This window comes from Silurus aristotelis (genome assembly GCF_946808225.1).
Source record: "Silurus aristotelis genome assembly, chromosome: 8".
NCBI classification, from domain to species: domain Eukaryota; kingdom Metazoa; phylum Chordata; class Actinopteri; order Siluriformes; family Siluridae; genus Silurus; species Silurus aristotelis.
Genome location: NC_139581.1, coordinates 9180000 through 9197299, shown reverse-complemented (window position 1 = coordinate 9197299; position 17300 = coordinate 9180000). Strand labels below are relative to the sequence as shown.

Sequence of the window (17300 nt, the reverse complement as noted above, 5' to 3'; positions counted from 1 at the left end):
CTATTTAAAAATATTGATTTGAGACAAGGCAGCATTATAAATGGATTAGTATCAACACATGATTGAATTAACTTATTATTATTATTATTATTATTATTATTATTATTATTATTATTATTATTATTATTATTAGTAGTAGTAGTAGTAGTAGTAGTAGTAGTAGTAGTAGTATTTAAACAAATAGACTGCTGTAGATCAGTGTATCTTATTGTATTATTGTGTGTAAATCAGATAACAACGTGATTTGGCCAAAATTCTGATACTTAGTAGGCAATAATAAGCCAACTAAAAAATGTGGCCAGGTATTATAGATACAAAAATCAGGTATGGCCTAATAAAAAAATGTTTACCGTAATACTTGGATTTGGACTGTTATGTAGTAGTTTGTGGTATTGCCAAATATTAAATTGTGGCCTTTAAAAACTTAAATGGTATCATATCGCATCTACTGTATGGAAAACTGCAATTTATACTCCTGATTTATGGTAGGTATAATCCCATTTACTTCACATTACTCATATTTCTATTACTCTTAATATATACATATATATTTTACCTTTAAATTGAGCAAATCCCCTCATTACCAGATACGTGTGTGAATCATTATAATTTGTTTAGGATCTGACTAATACAGCAAACTGTGAGTTACACTCTGAAGTTGACACACACACACAAAATTAATCAATATTAAAAAGTAAAAGCAGTGCACCTCAACCATGATAAAACTGTAATGAATGGATATTTGGTACCACCCAGATGAGGATGAGCGCCATAGATGTTTTTTTTCTTATGATTTATTTATCGATGTCTATAACTATATCATTGAATTGAATAGAAATTCGGCGTTACATCGCGTTTACACGTCCGTACTACATGCGCATTCTTTAATATCGGGGGATTTTTTTGTATGACACGTAAGTAAATCAGTTTTGTCAACCAGAAACCTTCAAAAGTATAAAGTTTATTAAATCGATGAGTAATTGATTGAATAATTAATTGATTAATTAAGTAACCGACTACAATTATTATCAGATGGCAGTAATGATGATGATGATTTAGAGTAATGTAGTCACATATACAACACTTCCACACTGTGGCGCACTCCTTCAAGTCTGATAGAAAGATGGATTTCTCAGCTTACTTGGAAAACCTGACAGCTGATTGTCGACATAAAAACGAAAAAGAGAAACCACCCAATTTGCGAATATGAGTCATCTGACCTCAGCGAAAACTCCCCCAAGTTGTATATAAGGAGGGCAGGAGCACTGCGAGGTTCAGAAAGCTTAAGATACTTAGGGCTCACACACCAGTCTGAAATAGCTGGAGATTTCTGGAATGAATAAGAAAGTAATTTGCCTTATCTTGCTTGGAAGCTTGACCTTTTTCTTGGATGGAGGTAAGTTTAAAATTTTTCCAATTTTATTGCATTATACACACACTATATTTGCGACTAAAGTGTTCTTCTTTGTATTTTTTCTCTTCTTCTTTTTCTCCTTCTCCTCTTCATTCTCTCTGGGTTCCTTTTCAAAACTATTCATTGCAGAAGTGAATTAAACACTGTTTTTCCTCCCTGCAGGTCTTACAGCAGATCCCTGCTGCTCACAGCCCTGTCAGAACCGGGGTGTGTGTTTATCCAAAGGTTTAGATGCCTATGAGTGTGACTGCACCAGGACCGGATACCACGGACAGAACTGCACCACACGTAAGTACACATCGTCATATGTGGATTCAGAAGTCTGTTACATTAGGAAGCCCATGATCCTAACGCTGTTCCCTTTTTTCTGCCTTTTTTCCCCCTAAAGCGGAACTTTTCACGTGGATCAAGTTTTTTCTGAAGCCAAGCCCAGGCACTGTACACTACCTGCTGACACACTATAAATGGATATGGGACATCATTAATAACGTTTCATTTCTGAGGAACGCTTTGATGCGCTACGTCTTGACATGTACGCTTTGTTCCAATTTTTGAGTGAATTTATATATTTTTTTCTGATATATGTAAATAAGTATAAAGCAACATTGATCGGAGGTTTTATCATAGGGTAGCAAAAGATTTTAATTAGGTAAAAGTAAGGGACTCATTCTTTTTTTTAATACTTTTCTATATCATTTACAGCCAGGTCAAATTTGGTGGACAGTCCACCAACTTACAACGCTGATTATGACTACAAAAATTGGGAGGCATACTCCAACATATCCTACTTTACTCGTACACTGCCCCCATTACCCAAACACTGCCCTTCGACCGGCACCGCAGCTCTTCCTGATGTTAAGCAGGTGGTGGAGAAAGTCCTCTTGAGACAGAAGTTCATTCCTGACCCACAGGGTACAAGCTTGATGTTTGCATTCTTCGCCCAGCATTTCACCCACCAGTTCTTCAAATCTGACTTTAAGAAAGGACCAGCCTTCACCTCAGCCCTGGGCCATGGAGTAAGTTCAATTTACATGCACAATTCTATTCATTTATTTAGGCAATATTTTTTTATACAAGGTGATATTATAAACAGTACTAATAAAGTATTAATATTATATTTTTTCTATAGTAATTTTTCTCATTATTGTTCGGTGTTTCAGGTGGATTTAAGTCACGTATACGGAGGCAATATGGACAGACAGCACAAACTGAGACTTTTCAAAGATGGAAAACTGAAATATCAGGTATCTCCTTGTTTAAGGTCATTTTAAAAATCATAAGTAGAAAATCAAAAAGATCTCAAGGATCTCAGTGAAAAATGTTTTTTTTTTTTTTTTTTTTTACATTTTACTTGATCCTGATGTGTGTTGTGATCTCAGGTGATAGACGGCGAGGTGTACCCCCCTCTGGTTAAAGACGTTCAGGTCGAGATGCACTACCCACCCCACGTTCCTGAAGAGCTCCGACTCGCAGTGGGCCATGAGGCATTTGGCCTCATCCCTGGCCTCATGATGTATGCCACTATCTGGCTCAGAGAACACAACCGTGTTTGTGACATCATGAAGCAAGAGCATCCCGACTGGGATGATGAACGTCTTTTCCAAACAACACGCCTTATACTGATTGGTAAGCAAAACTCTGACATGCTTTTTAAAGATTTTAGACTGTACCCACCTATATACAGAACTGGATAAAAAATATATAGAGCTAGAAAACACAAGCATTAAAGTATACAATATTCAATTTCCTTTAGGTGAGACCATCAAAATTGTGATTGAGGACTACGTTCAGCACCTGAGTGGCTACCACCTCAAGCTGAAGTTCGACCCTGAGCTCCTCTTCAGTGAGAGCTTTCAGTATCAGAACCGCATTGCATCTGAGTTCAACACGCTGTACCACTGGCACCCGCTGATGCCTGACACATTTCAAATCCAGCACCAGGTCTATACTCACCCCCAGTTCCTCTTCAACAACTCCATAGTGACACAGCACGGTATCAGCAACCTGGTGGCGTCTTTCAGCAAGCAACAAGCTGGCAGGGTCAGTATCTAATCATCTTAATCAATCTCATTAAATTAAATTACAGTCATAGGAAATAGATACATCTGGACTGATATAATATTTTATTTATTAAATTTTTATTTATTTAAATTGAGGTTAAGCAAAAAAAAAAATCCTTTGAGGTTGAAATACTTTAAATCCTTTTAGTTGAAATCTGACTTTGTTATTGTTTCTCTTCAGATATCTGGTGGAAGGAATTTGCCTGCTGGCGTGAGTGGAATGGCTAGTAAAATCCTAAAGCACAGCCGAGAGATGCGTTATCAGTCCTTTAATGCTTACAGGAAGCGTTTCAACATGCAGCCATACCGTTCCTTTGAAGAACTGACAGGTGAGGCATTGGTTTTCATGATATGACTTAGTAGTTAACTATTTCAGAGTTTATAATCACTGGTTTACATAAAGATAGATATTGAGAAACTGCTTTGCTGGAGCACTGAGTGAATATGGATCTGAAGTCTAAATCTCTCTCTGTTGTGTTTTAGGAGATAAAGAGCTCGCAGCAGATCTGAAGAGTCTTTATGGAGATGTGAACTCTGTAGAGCTCTACACTGGTCTTCTGGTGGAGAAGCCAAGGCACAATGCTGTATTCGGAGAGACTATGGTCGAGATGGGTGCCCCCTATTCTCTCAAAGGGCTGATGGGTAATCCTATCTGCTCCCCCGAGTACTGGATGCCCAGTACATTCGGTGGCAAAGTGGGATTTGAGATCTTAAACACAGCCACTCTGAAGAAGCTCGTCTGCCAGAATATTAAAGGACCATGTCCAATGGTGTCTTTCAAAGTGCCCGAGGACAAGGTCTTCAATTTAGCAAAGATTAACTTGAATTCAACTCCCTCTGGAGAGGGAGACATCAATCCCACTGTCTTACTGAAAGAACGGACTTCAGAGCTTTAAAAGTGCACCACTGTATTGTTTCTTTACAAAAGTTTTTTTTTTTTTTTTTAATGTTATTTGTTATTTATGGTTATTTATTTGAATATTTATTTATTTATTTGGTCCACATGAAATTATAAATATTTGAAAATACCATATGTAGGAAAGCCTTTCCCTTTAGTTGAGGGTCCATGCTTCACCACTAGAGGGAAATTTACAGTGAACTTATAAGTTATCTCCATGACGTCACTATACGTTATCTCTGTGATGTCTTCGTGGGCCACTCTTAACCACATGCTTAAAAGCCAGATCACCGAGCAGCAACCTATCGAGAGCAGAGCAGAAAGCAGATGACGCACAACCCATTGAGAGGAGAAGAGGGACAACTACACAAGCTGTTCAGCATCAAACTTCTCGATCACGCAACCAACAGCGATCTATTTCATCCACTGCAATAAAACCCACACTAGCACATCTAGCACACTCACTATCCTACATACAAATCCCCATTACATTTATACCTACCTAATACCTCAAAGACGTGATCCATATCATTATACCCAACTAATCAATAATGTTGTGTGGATTTAACTCTCTGAGCCCTGTTTCCAAGGACAGTCAGAACCTTTCTGAAGCAACACTTCTTTATTCCATACTTGTTTACCATATGTGCTTTTTTATTATTTATTATGTTTTTTTAAATGAATTGATTCTTGTTTTGTACTAAAATCCTTAAATAAAATTATTTCTTAAAAAAAATTGTTTTGTTGCCAGTTATTCTATCACTGAAAATGTTTTATTACTATTTAACTATTCTGTCAAGGCTTATGCATTTCCACTCACCAATTTTTAAATCAGGATGCATTATATTTCCACAATAATAACCAAAATATTTACAAATCTCTGCCGTACAAATGGTGCGGGGTTAATCCTGTTTATACACAAAGAGTGGGCGATGTTATTTCTCAAAGGGCTTTTGTTGATGCGGCTCTATAAATTGATCTATGAGTTGCAATTGACCTTTTGGATGTATAAATCCAAAATCACAGTGGAGCTTTTGAGTAACATTAAAGAGCCTCTTTTAATACGGAAAGCTAAAATTGCCAAGTCATTGCATCTAAAGAGTATAGACATTAACAAAAAAAAGCAATTTCATAAAACTGTGAGGAAAAAATCCTGTATTTCTTAACCTAATTTCTGTCGATTGCATCTGTTGCTTATAAAAGATTACCACAAACAAGAAATTCTCCATGCTTCCACTAGAAGAAAGCATGCCATGGGTGCACTTTTGATTTTCTTCCATGTAGAAATACAAAGCCACAATGGCAATTGTACAATGCAATTTTGGTCATTTTTACTCTTATATTTAAACATGCTGAAAAAGCATAACCACAAATTCCTCTTCTCGCCTCGGAACATAAACCAAATGCCTTTAAGTAAGGAATTTATTGCAATAAATGAAACGATTTTATTTTATGTATGATTAATTTCATTTCACTTTCACATTCACATTTTCTTGACATGCTTATAATTTATTATGCTTTAAATCTGATTCATTTTTGTATTTTGTTCTACATGTTTTTTTTTTAACACTGTAAATGTAACATTTTTAATTCATTTATTTTCCGGTGATTTTTTGTTCATTAGTTTTTCATTTTTAGATTAGATTAGATTAGATTCAACTTTATTGTCATTACACATGTACAAGTACAAGGCAACGAAATGCGGTTATTTTACATACTATTTGTAGGCATGATTGACTTTTTTCATGTATTTACTTTTTTCATGCCATTCCATAATACTTGAATAAACACATGAAAAGGTTATGATGACACAAGATTCATGATTTTTCTGTAAGGGCAACAACTGTGTGTGGACTTCCTTCCTAAATTTCAAGTAAAGTAAGTTCCTTGCATTACAAAATGTGTCAAATTTCTTTAGTAATTGCACAGTGAACCTGGTTTAGGGGAAACCTTAGAGTGCGGATATGTGCAACCTCATTTGCAATGACCACCAATTATTTTGAATACGTTCTTTCACCACTTTTATTTAAAAAACAGAAGAATTGTGAAAGACTTTAAATTGGGCAAGAGCCTCAAACATACGTGTGTGTTTGCACGCATATGTTTACGACTGACAGATTTAGTGCTACACATGCTTAAAAGTATGCTGGCATACTTTCGCATGGCAGTATGCTGAATAATATTAATGATGTTGATGATGATGATGGTGATAATAAAGATGATGATCATGATGATAATAAGTTTTCCAAATTCCAAAATGCATTTATTTAATGCAATTTTAGAGATTTTAGTTTATTATAGTTTTCCAGAACAGTATAAATATAATTCTGATGCCAAAACTGGCAACCATTAAAGACTATGTAATAAATACAAAAAGAGATCTGGCATTCATTTATAGTTAGTGCTAGTAAACCCTGATCTGGTGTATCAAAATAGGTTTTTGGCATACACAACAGAACAACGTGTTCCAAATGTCTAAGAGTCAATTAACACATTAATTTACGAACATATGACGAATTTATTAGATGCTTTTTAATCACTTTTTTTTTAGGTTGAATTTTTGTCATGGGTTGCCCATGGGTTGCCCATTTGTAGGAATATAATGAGCAAGAAAGTATATTTCCAGTGTGTTTAAAACCACAAATGGTAAGAATTCAGGTCTAAAAAAACAATACATTTATAGAAAATATAATTAACATAAAAGGATTCAATTAAATAGGTGTTAATTGGAGTCTGACACAAACAGATACAATATACTTATATTTGCATTTTGTATTTTCCATAAATGAGCATTATACTGATACTTACTTACACGGATCAGGCATAAATGTATAGCCACCTATAAAGCATAACATTAGAACCACCTGCCTAATATGAGCTACAGAAGCTCGTCTGTTGGATCGGACCACCTGCACCAGCCTTCACTCCCCACGTGCATCAGTGATCCTTGACCGACCATGACCCTGTCACCGGTTCACCACTGTTCCTTCTTTGGAGCACTTTTGATAAATACTGACCACTGCAGACCCCACAAGAGCAGGTTTTTGAGATGCTCTGACCCAATGGTCTAGCCATAACAATTTGGCTCTTGTCATACATTTTTGTTCATGAGTTATTTATTTTTACATGCTATTTGCGGGCATGGTTGACTTATTTTCATGTCACTTAAATATTTACGTTTGCCCATTTTTCCTCTTCTAACAATTACATTTTCAGGACGTGTTATATCAGTGTTATTTACTTTAGCGGTCATAATGTTATAATGTCATAGTGTTATGCCTGATCGGTGTGAATACTGATTTTATTTATTTGCTTTGGCTCCTTTAACTACATCACCATACTATCAACACTGTATCCAGAGAAATAGAATATCCAGGGAAATAGAATGAATGAATGACTGACTGACTGAATGAATGAATGAATGAATGAATGAATGAAAGGGGTTTTTAAAACCTCACATCATGTAACTTTTGGGTTCTTTACAATATTGCTGCAGTTCTTAAATAGTTAAACATTACATGCTGCAGAAATTCAAATTACATTAAACCCGTTACAATAATCCGGTTACTGCATGTAAAATAAATTAGATTTGCACTGCAAGTACCATCTCACATCTCAAATGTGAGAGTTTTATCATGCAGCAGATGTGTAAATATGTCACCTACAGAAACTATTTCCATCCTGAAAGCACTAGTCTTTCCTAACAGCTGGCTGTAAGATAGCAGGGCTATCTCTGTTTACTTACACAGCGTGCGGATGTGTACACTGGAGGCGTTGTTACATGTCTGTGTAAATGCAACACTACGAAATGACTTATGAGTTACACAGATTTGGAGGTTTAGAGTAACACGTGAGGGCTGGTTTTGAAACTCTGCCGGTCAAATATCTGTTAATATGAAGGGTTTTTTTTTGTTTTGTTTTTTTCTTTTACAATTCTCAATTAAATAAATAATAATAAAAAAAATAATAAATAAAAAAAAGGATTACATAAATAATCTTTGAACAACTTTGTGTCTTGTTTGTTTCTGACCTATTTAGTGTTTGTATTTAGATGGGGCTCTTAATACCATTACCTATAAAACAAAGGAGATTAAACCTATATTTAATAGTTCACTTTAATAGTAATACTTGTACATCTGCTTATTTATGCAGTTATACAATTAGCCAATCATGTGGCAGGATCACAATGTATTAACATATGCAGATACAGGTCCAGTGCTTCAGTTAATATCCACATTAAACATCAAAATAGAAATAAAATATGATCTTTCTTACTCTGACTGTGGAATGGATGTTGGTGCCAGACGGTCTTGTTTCAGTATTTTAGAAACTGCTGGTCTCCTGGTAACAGTCCCTATAGTTTACACAGAATGGTATGAAAGCACCAGGAGTGAAGGGTCTGCAGGGTGAAACACTGTGTTGATGTAAGAGATTAGAAAACAATAGCAAAACTGGTTTTAGCTGACAGGATGTATTTAGTATTTAAAATAACAATTCTTTTTATTGACAGTGAGAAGAAAGCATCTCAGAATGCACAGTACATCAAACTTTGAGATGGTTGGGCTACAGCAGCAGAAAACCTCATCAGATCTTGTCATGGGAATTTTCACTTATTATGACCATTGTATTATAAGAGTATCATATAAGACCATCCAAACCTAAAAGAGAGACCACCTAAGTGTTTTCTGGAGTGAAGAAAAAAAACCACTCCAATATTTTCGTGTTCCAGCTTGTAGCTAAACCCTTAAACAAGACATGAGAATTGTCAAAAGGTGACCCGAGTCAAGGGCCTTATAAAAATAAGTACACATTGTGAACAGAGCATGATTGTTAGAAGTCAGATGGTCAGAATGACCCAGGTTCTGGGAAAATGTATCATGCGTGAACTTACTGGAAAAGAAAAAGAAGAGGGTAGAGCCATAGTACTGTGCCAAAAGAGAAAGCTGGCTATTGTGAATGAAAACACCGCAACTGACTTGTTGAAGATGGGTTTATTTAGTCATGCTATACTTAACTTACCCTGGAATTAAACTTGAAGTACATTTTCATTTAGATCTTCAAAGAGAACTGACAGTTTCTTATTTATTTAACTTACTTGAGCTGGTATATATTCTTAATAATAATAATAATAATAATAATAATAATAATAATAATAATAATAATAATAATAATAATAATAATAATAATAATCATCATCATTATTATTATTATTATTATTATTATTATTATTATTATTATTATTATTATTAAGAATATATACCAGCTCAAGTAAGTTAAATAAATAAGAAACTGTCAATAATAATAATAATAATCATCATCATCATCAGGTCCCCTGGTGGTCTAGTGGTTAAGATGCAGCGCTCCCACCGCTGCGACCCGGGTTCGATTCCCGGTCAGGGAACCATCCCCAGCCACTCTTAGTGCCGGTCCCAAGCCCGGATAAATTGGGGAGGGTTGCGTTAGGAAGGGCATCCAGCGTAAAACATGTGCCAAATCAAACGCGACCCCTAACGGGAGAAGCCGAAAAGAAACTTTAATCATCATCATCATCATCAAATGTAATTTAAGCAGTAGAGTGTAAGCAGATTTAAATTTGTACATTTTGGTTTCTTTTTCAATTAAATTCAATTACTTTTTATTTGTATAGCGCTTTTAACAATAAGCATTGTCTCAAAGCAGCTTTACACAGATATGTGGTGATAAAAATGAATAAGATGTTCTTTATAAGTGTAAGTTTGTCCCTGATGAGCAAGCCGGTGCCAACTATGGCAATTTAAAACTCCCGTAGATGGCATAAGGAAGAAACCTTAAGAGGAACCAGACTCAAGAGGGAACCCATCCTCATCTGCATAATACATCAAATTAACATAAAAATACATCGAAACATACATCAATTACAAGTCCAAAAATTATTTTTATTTGATCAGTCTACACAATTAAATGTTATGTACTCAAAAATATGAACTACCTTCAAAATGAATGTTTAAATGCCTAATCATTTGCATTACACCTCATACTGTAGCTCCAGGGTCTAGCTCCAGGATCTGAAGGTCTGATCCTAAATTCAGGTCTGCGGTCTGATCCTAAATTTAGATCCTTAATTTAGATTTTTTTCCCCATGCACATGTGGAGATACACTGGGTTCTTAGGTTAGAGTTTCGATCGTTAGGAAGGACCAAAACATGCCAAATCAAATATGTGGATCACACAAACATAAATTCCCCACAAACATAAATTCCATACCGGATCGGTCGAGGCTTGGGTTATCAACCCAACAGGGTACCAGTGGAATTGGTTTACTGTTGACCAAAGGAGGAGAAGGCGTTTACAGAGACAGCAGGGAAAGGAGAAGTGACGGAAAGTGGATGTTTGGGTGGGCACTTTCAATGTTGGTTTTATGACTGCTTAGGGGAGAGAGGTAGCTGATATGATGGAGCGGAGAAAGGTTTTGTCGCTCTGGATAAGGGCGTCTGCTAAATTCCGCAAATGTAAATGTAAATGTAAGTGAAAAGGAAGTAAGGCCAGGCACATTGAAGGTGGGTTTAAACTGTTCTATAATGGTGTGGAGGGAAAGAGAAATGGTGTAGGGGTGATTCTGAAGGAGGAATTCATTAAGAGTGTAGTGGAGGTGAAGAGAGTTTCTAAAATGGTAATGAACGTGGAGCTGGAAGTTCAAGGGGTGATGATAAATGTCATCAGTGCATATGCTCCACAAGTAGGTAGTGAGTTGGAGGAGAATAAAAATTCTGGAGTGATTTAGATGAAGTGGTGGAGAGTGTACCTAGGAAAGAATGATTGGTGATTGGGACAGACTTTAATGTACATGTTAATGAAGAGAACAAGGAGGAGGTGATGGTAGGTATGGCCTTAATGAGAGGAATGTGGAAGGGCAGATGGTGGTAGATTTTGCTTAAAGGATGGAAATGGCAGTGGTTAACACTTATTTTAAGAAGAAGGAGGAGCATAGGGTGACGTATAAGAGTGAAGGAAGGTGCACACAGGTGAACAATATTCAATGTAGAAGATGCAACCTGAAGGAGATTGGAGACTGTTAGGTGTTGGCAGGGGACAGTGTAGTTAGACAGCATCGGATGGTGGCTTTTACAGTGAAGAAGAAAAGGAGGAGAGCAGAGGACTAAAAGAAGAATAAGATGGTGGAAACTGAAGGAGGAAGAGTGTAGCGTGAGGTTCAGGGAAGAGGTCAGACAGGGGCTCGGTGGTGGTAAAGAGGTGCTGGCAACTACTGCAGAAGTGATAAGGGAGACAGCTAGAAATGTCCCTGGTGTGACATCTGGAAATAAAAAGGAAGCGAAAGAGACATGGTGGTGGAATGAGGAAGTGCAGCAGAGCATAAGAGGAAAGAGGATGGCGAAACAGGATTGGAATCAGCAGAGAGATGAGAAAAATAGGCAGGAGTACAAGGAGATGCAGCAGCAGGTAAAGAGGGATGTGGCGAAAGAGCCTGGAGAGGTGGAGGTTTGCGCTGGAGAGAAGGGGAATGAAAGTCAGTAGGAGTAAGACAGAGAACATGTGTGTGAATGAGAGGGAGGGCAGTGGTGTGGTGCGGTTGCAGAGAGAAGAGGTGGGTTGAAGTTGGAGGAGTTAGGGTTAGGGTTAGGGTTAGCACTGGGGTCAACAGTGCAAAGTAATGGAGAGTGTGTTAGAGAAGTAAAGAAAAGAGTGCAGGCAGGGTGGAGTGGGTGGAGAAGAGTGACAGGAGTGTTTTGTGATAGAAGAGTATTTGCAAGAGTGAAAGGGAAAGTTTAAAGGACTGTGGTGAGACCTGCGATGTTGTATGATTTAGAGGCAGTGGCATTGAGTAAAAGGCAGGAGGTGGAGCTGGAGGTAGCCAAGCTGAAGATGTTGAGGTTTTCGTTGGGAGTGACGAGGATGGACAGGATTAGAAACGAGTTTATTAGAGGAACAGTGCATGTAGAACGTTTTGTAAACAAGGTGAGGGAGGTGAGATTGAGACGGTTTGGACATGCAGTGGAGGGACATGGGGTATATCGGTAGAAGAAGGCTGATGATGGAGTCGCCAGAAAAAAGGAAAAGAGAAAGGCCAATGAGGAGGTTTATGGATGTGGTGAGGGGAAACATGCAGGTAGTTGGGTTGAAAGAGGCATATGTAGAGGACAAAGGGGGGTATGGAGACGGATGGTCCGCTGTGGGGACCCCTAATGGGAGAAGCCAAAAGAAGAAGAAGATTCATTGTTACTGCAGGAGATACCTATCTGTCATGCAATGCTCTGTTATACTGCATTTTGTATAGTTTTGGTGGTTTCTATAGCTGTGGTTTCATAATTATGGTATTACGAGCTGGATTAATCCAGGTTGAACACCACTGATGAACTAGGTGTGAAATGTATGCTCAGCCACTGATTTATGGGTATACTGTAGTTGTAGCTGTAATAAAAGTGTTTATTGCAACAGTTCCTGGTTTCCTATAGCTCATAATAAATACCTAAACAGGATTTAAACCTCTGAGTGAATTTTTGCTTGTCTAGAAATGTCTAATTAAAAAAAAAAGTTAATTTCACAGCTTGTCACTTTGCAATTAGAGATTAATGATATAGTCATAATAGTTATACAGCTCATATCAGGCCAAATAATAATCATCAAAGGGAAAGTACTTGAAAGAATAAATGCAGCATGCAAAGCCACTCATTAAATCACATAAAATCTATGATTAGCCGCAGTCACACACATGAAGACAAGCAGGAATTTGAATAAATTAGATCAAGTCTTAAGATCTTAGCTCTCAATAAAATGTCAGTGTGTGACACATTGTATACTCAAAAAGCACAGTCTGGCTTGGTATAATGTAAGAATTCTAGCATAACAAAGAATATAAAAAAAACACACACAACACAAGTTGGAGGTTTACCCACAAAGCCTTTAATCATAAAAAAATCAGCATGTTGCAACTGGCTGAGAGAGGAATAAAGAGCGTGAGCAAAGGGAATAAAGAGGAAAAACTGAATGAGTCACAGATGACAGAATGAATTCAGGTCAACCTTTACAATCCGAGGAGTGGCCTATCAGCCGACTCAAGCTGCGTCACTCACGTGCCTTTTCGAGCATTTGTGCTACGCAGACAGCTTTACAGTGCATTTAAGCCTACTGATAATGTGTTCACTGTAAACTACTGGTTTAAACTGATGGTAAAGGATAAGAACTAGTTTCACCTGCAGTTTCACCTCCTACACATTCACAAACACTACAATACCTATTTTAAATTAATTGGACAGTGTTTCCATGTTTTTAAATGAGTTTTTCACTGCTGCTTTGGGTTGTTTTTCCTATCTCCAGGTTGAGAATTTTGCTTGAATTAAGTTAATGTCTGACTAAATAACTAAATAGCTGACTGAATAACTGACCAACTAAAAGCATGTATTAGTGGCAAAGCACTCATGTGCACATCAGTTGCTTCTGTTCTCAGCATTAGCTAGGACTGTGTTACTGTGTCTGTAATACTTTGTTCTTAAGTCTTAAGCATGTATCCAGTTTTCACACAGACAAACACACACACTCTTACACTCTTTTGCATTGACACTCGTAAATCAATTATATTGCTCTTAGATGGACAAGTTAACGTAATCTAACTGGTAAGATGTTGTGCAAAAGCACAGAAGATCAGAGATAAAGAGATACAAATGCCTGTGCCACACCTGTCCTGTTCCCCAAGTAACATGTTGTTTTAGGTTTTTTTTTGTTCCTTTAAGGAAATTAAATCATCTTGTTCTAACTTGATGTACCATTCAGCAAGAATGTTCAGTTATCTGAGCCTGATCATGTAGTTAAGATATGTTCAGGCTTGTGCTCCAGTAGTTGTTTAAAGTGACGCCCATTCAGATTACTGAAATTACCTGCAGTTCACATCCGTTTTTCAATTGTGTCTAGATTATTCATCATTCATTCATTCATTCATTCATCTTCTCCCTCTTATCCGTAATTCGGGTCGCGGGGGCAGCAGTCTAAGCAGATTCCCCAGACACTTCTCCGTGTCCAGGGATCGGGCTGTCAAGGCCCCCGCCTTTGACTGCTGCCCAATCCTCTCAGCACCGGTCCCTTACGGTCCCTCCTGCAGGTGGTGAGCCCACGGGAAGGCGGCCCCACGTCGCTCCGACGTTACGGTCCTTGGTTTATTTTTCTCGTAAGGGTCCCCTGGAGCATAGAGGGTTAAGGGCCTTGCTCAAGGGCATTTTTTCAGGTTTGCATTTTTAAAGCTATGTGTCTAGATTATAGCTTTAAAAATGCAAACCTGAAAAAAATGTAGAAAGAAAATGTGGACTGACAAATTGCAAAATCACAGTTTATTGAAATATAATGTAAAATAAATGGCAGAAATCATCAAAAGCAATAATAATAATAATAATTAAAAAATTCAAAACAAATACAAGAAAACAAAATAAAATATATAGTAGTCGTCTATATAAAAAATGCATTGAGGTTTCCCAATATTCCTAGATATAAAATATCAACTTGTCATGGTTGCATTGTTATGAAACTCATTACCTTACTGTCAGCCAATAAAATAGTTTAGAGACCACATCAAAAAACATTTTAAACAATTATTATTATTATTATTATTATTATTATTGTTATTATTATTAATAATAAAATATTCTTTAAAATTGTACATTTGTTTGCTCATTCCTTAATGTGCACTTAAAACTGTCTATTAAAGATACTACTTTAGGCTTTAGGAGAAAAAAACTTTAGGCTGTTTTGGATCGTGCAGCTGAAGTGTAGAACATGATTTATTATGGACAAGGTTATTTATTCTATAAAGACATTTGTTTTATTTATAAATATAAAACCAATATATTATAATATATCATATGTATATTTTTGTATAAAAAATAGCAAGAATAATATATCCGACATACAGCCTCAGGTTAAAATCCCAGATAACTGAGACACACCTCTGATTTTGCCAAACTCTGTTTCACCCAGACCGGTCCAAATCAAACAAATAGAGCTGAGAAGCAAGACTGGTGGCAAGGAAACACACACCACAACAGCACACACACACACAATACACAGTAGGATTCCAAGCAAGAAAGCCACTGCTGAGTAATCAACTCCAACATCTTATTATAAAATCCTTTTGTTCACACCCTACTTCCTATTACAGTTATACCTGCCATAGCAAGAGCCAAGTGTGTTCGGTGACCACCCATTCACTCTTACTAATCTTTGTTTGATCTCATTGTTTAAGTGGCATACAATGGCATGGGTGCAGATGTACAGTACCAGTCAAACGTTTGGACACACCCACACCTACACCTACCTAATGTTAACCCTTGTTAAGAGTTAACATTCCTTGCCTTATTGATGTGCTTTAGACCTTCAGTTGTTTTGGGCAGAGGAAAGAGTGTCAGTAGGAGAGGAGAGGAAATTCCAAACCTACCTCTGCTGTAGAGGATCATTTTATTTGAATTACTTCTCAGAAATGGCTGATTTAGGTAAATGTTTCTCAGAGTTCAAGTAGCAGATATATTTAAACATCCACTGTTCAGAGCAGACTGTGTGAGTCAGGCCTTCATGGTCGAATTGTGGCAAAGAAACCATTACTTTGAATGAACAAGAAGAAGAGACTTGTTTGGGATAGGAAACCCAAGCAATCGGCATTAGATCACTGGAAAAGTCTTTGTTGGACTTTGATCGACAGAGGGTGAGCAGAATGTTCCTGGATGTGTGGTTCCCACTATAAAGCATGGAGGAGGAGGCATGATAGTGTGGGGGTTCTTTGTTGCCTACACTGTTAGTGATTTAGTCCAAATTGAGGGCACAATTTACCAGCATAGCTATCACAGCATTTTAAAAATGACATGACCATCCCATCTGGTTTGCATTTAGTGGGACCATCATTTGTTTTCCAACAGGACAATAACCCCAAACACACCTCTAAATTATGTAAGAGTCATTTGTTTAAAAGGAGAGTGATTGAGTGCAACATTAAATGATCTGACATACACAATCACCTGATCTAAATTCAGTTGTGAAGGTGTGGTATGAGTTGGATGGGGAGAGAAGGAAAAGCAGCCAACAAGTACTCAACACCTCTGGAAACTCCTTTAAGTTAGTTGGAAAACCATTCCAGGTGACTACCTCATGAGGCTGCCTGAGAGACTTCCCAGAGTGTGCAAAGGTGTTATTAAAGCAAAATTCTGTGTTATTTAACTGATTCTATGTATTCAGCATTAACATATAATGTTAAAAAAACAATAAAAATAAAGAAAAAACATTGAATAAGAATGTGTCCAAACTTTAGACTGGTAGTGTATGTGTAAAAACAAATAAAACAAGAGTAGCAAAAAATCCCAACAATTTATTTATTTACCTATGTGTATTCAATATTCAATAGCAAATTGTGGTTTCACACTGTTTAAGTGGTCTTTGTGACAAAAGGCTCTTTAATATTTAGACAATCAAGGATTTCATACTTAATAAGATTTTTTGATTTGTAGGTGTTCATAGCCATTCATTCATCTTTATCATTCATCTTTATGTAACTGCTTAATCATGAGCTTATCCTAAGAACATGCGAATACACCCTCAATGATTAGATATGGCACTATACACACACCCATTCACATACTCATCCACATACTATTACACACTCATTCACAACTAGAGGGAATGCAAAGTGGCCAAACCACCTTTGTGAGAAGCATGATGAAAACAGAAGACACTCACCTGGATTACCACAGGGTGATGAAACCAGAAGACAAGATCAACAATTCAGATCAACATCAATACACAAACAGTTGAAGACAAAGTGATGGACGTATTGCTCAGAGTAAACTCATGGCTTCTGATTTAAGGTCTCTTCATAGGAAACGACCTGAAATCAGAACCCATGAGTTCACTCTGAGCAATACGTCCATCACTTCACCTTCAACTGTTTGCGTTCTGATGT

The 17300-nt window shown here is 37.0% G+C and overlaps 1 protein-coding gene across 1 annotated transcript; it reads left to right on the top strand.

The window, feature by feature from the left end:
- The first annotated feature begins 1257 nt into the window (after positions 1-1257).
- Positions 1258-5108, top strand: ptgs2a (prostaglandin-endoperoxide synthase 2a). Its single transcript, XM_083547676.1, has 9 exons — positions 1258-1396; positions 1577-1702; positions 1803-1946; positions 2117-2430; positions 2575-2658; positions 2794-3040; positions 3168-3454; positions 3656-3803; positions 3958-5108. The coding sequence occupies exons 1-9, from the start codon at positions 1336-1338 to the stop codon at positions 4368-4370; spliced, it is 1824 nt and encodes a 607-aa protein (XP_083403802.1). The 5' UTR covers positions 1258-1335; the 3' UTR covers positions 4371-5108.
- Positions 5109-17300: the final 12192 nt, after the last annotated feature.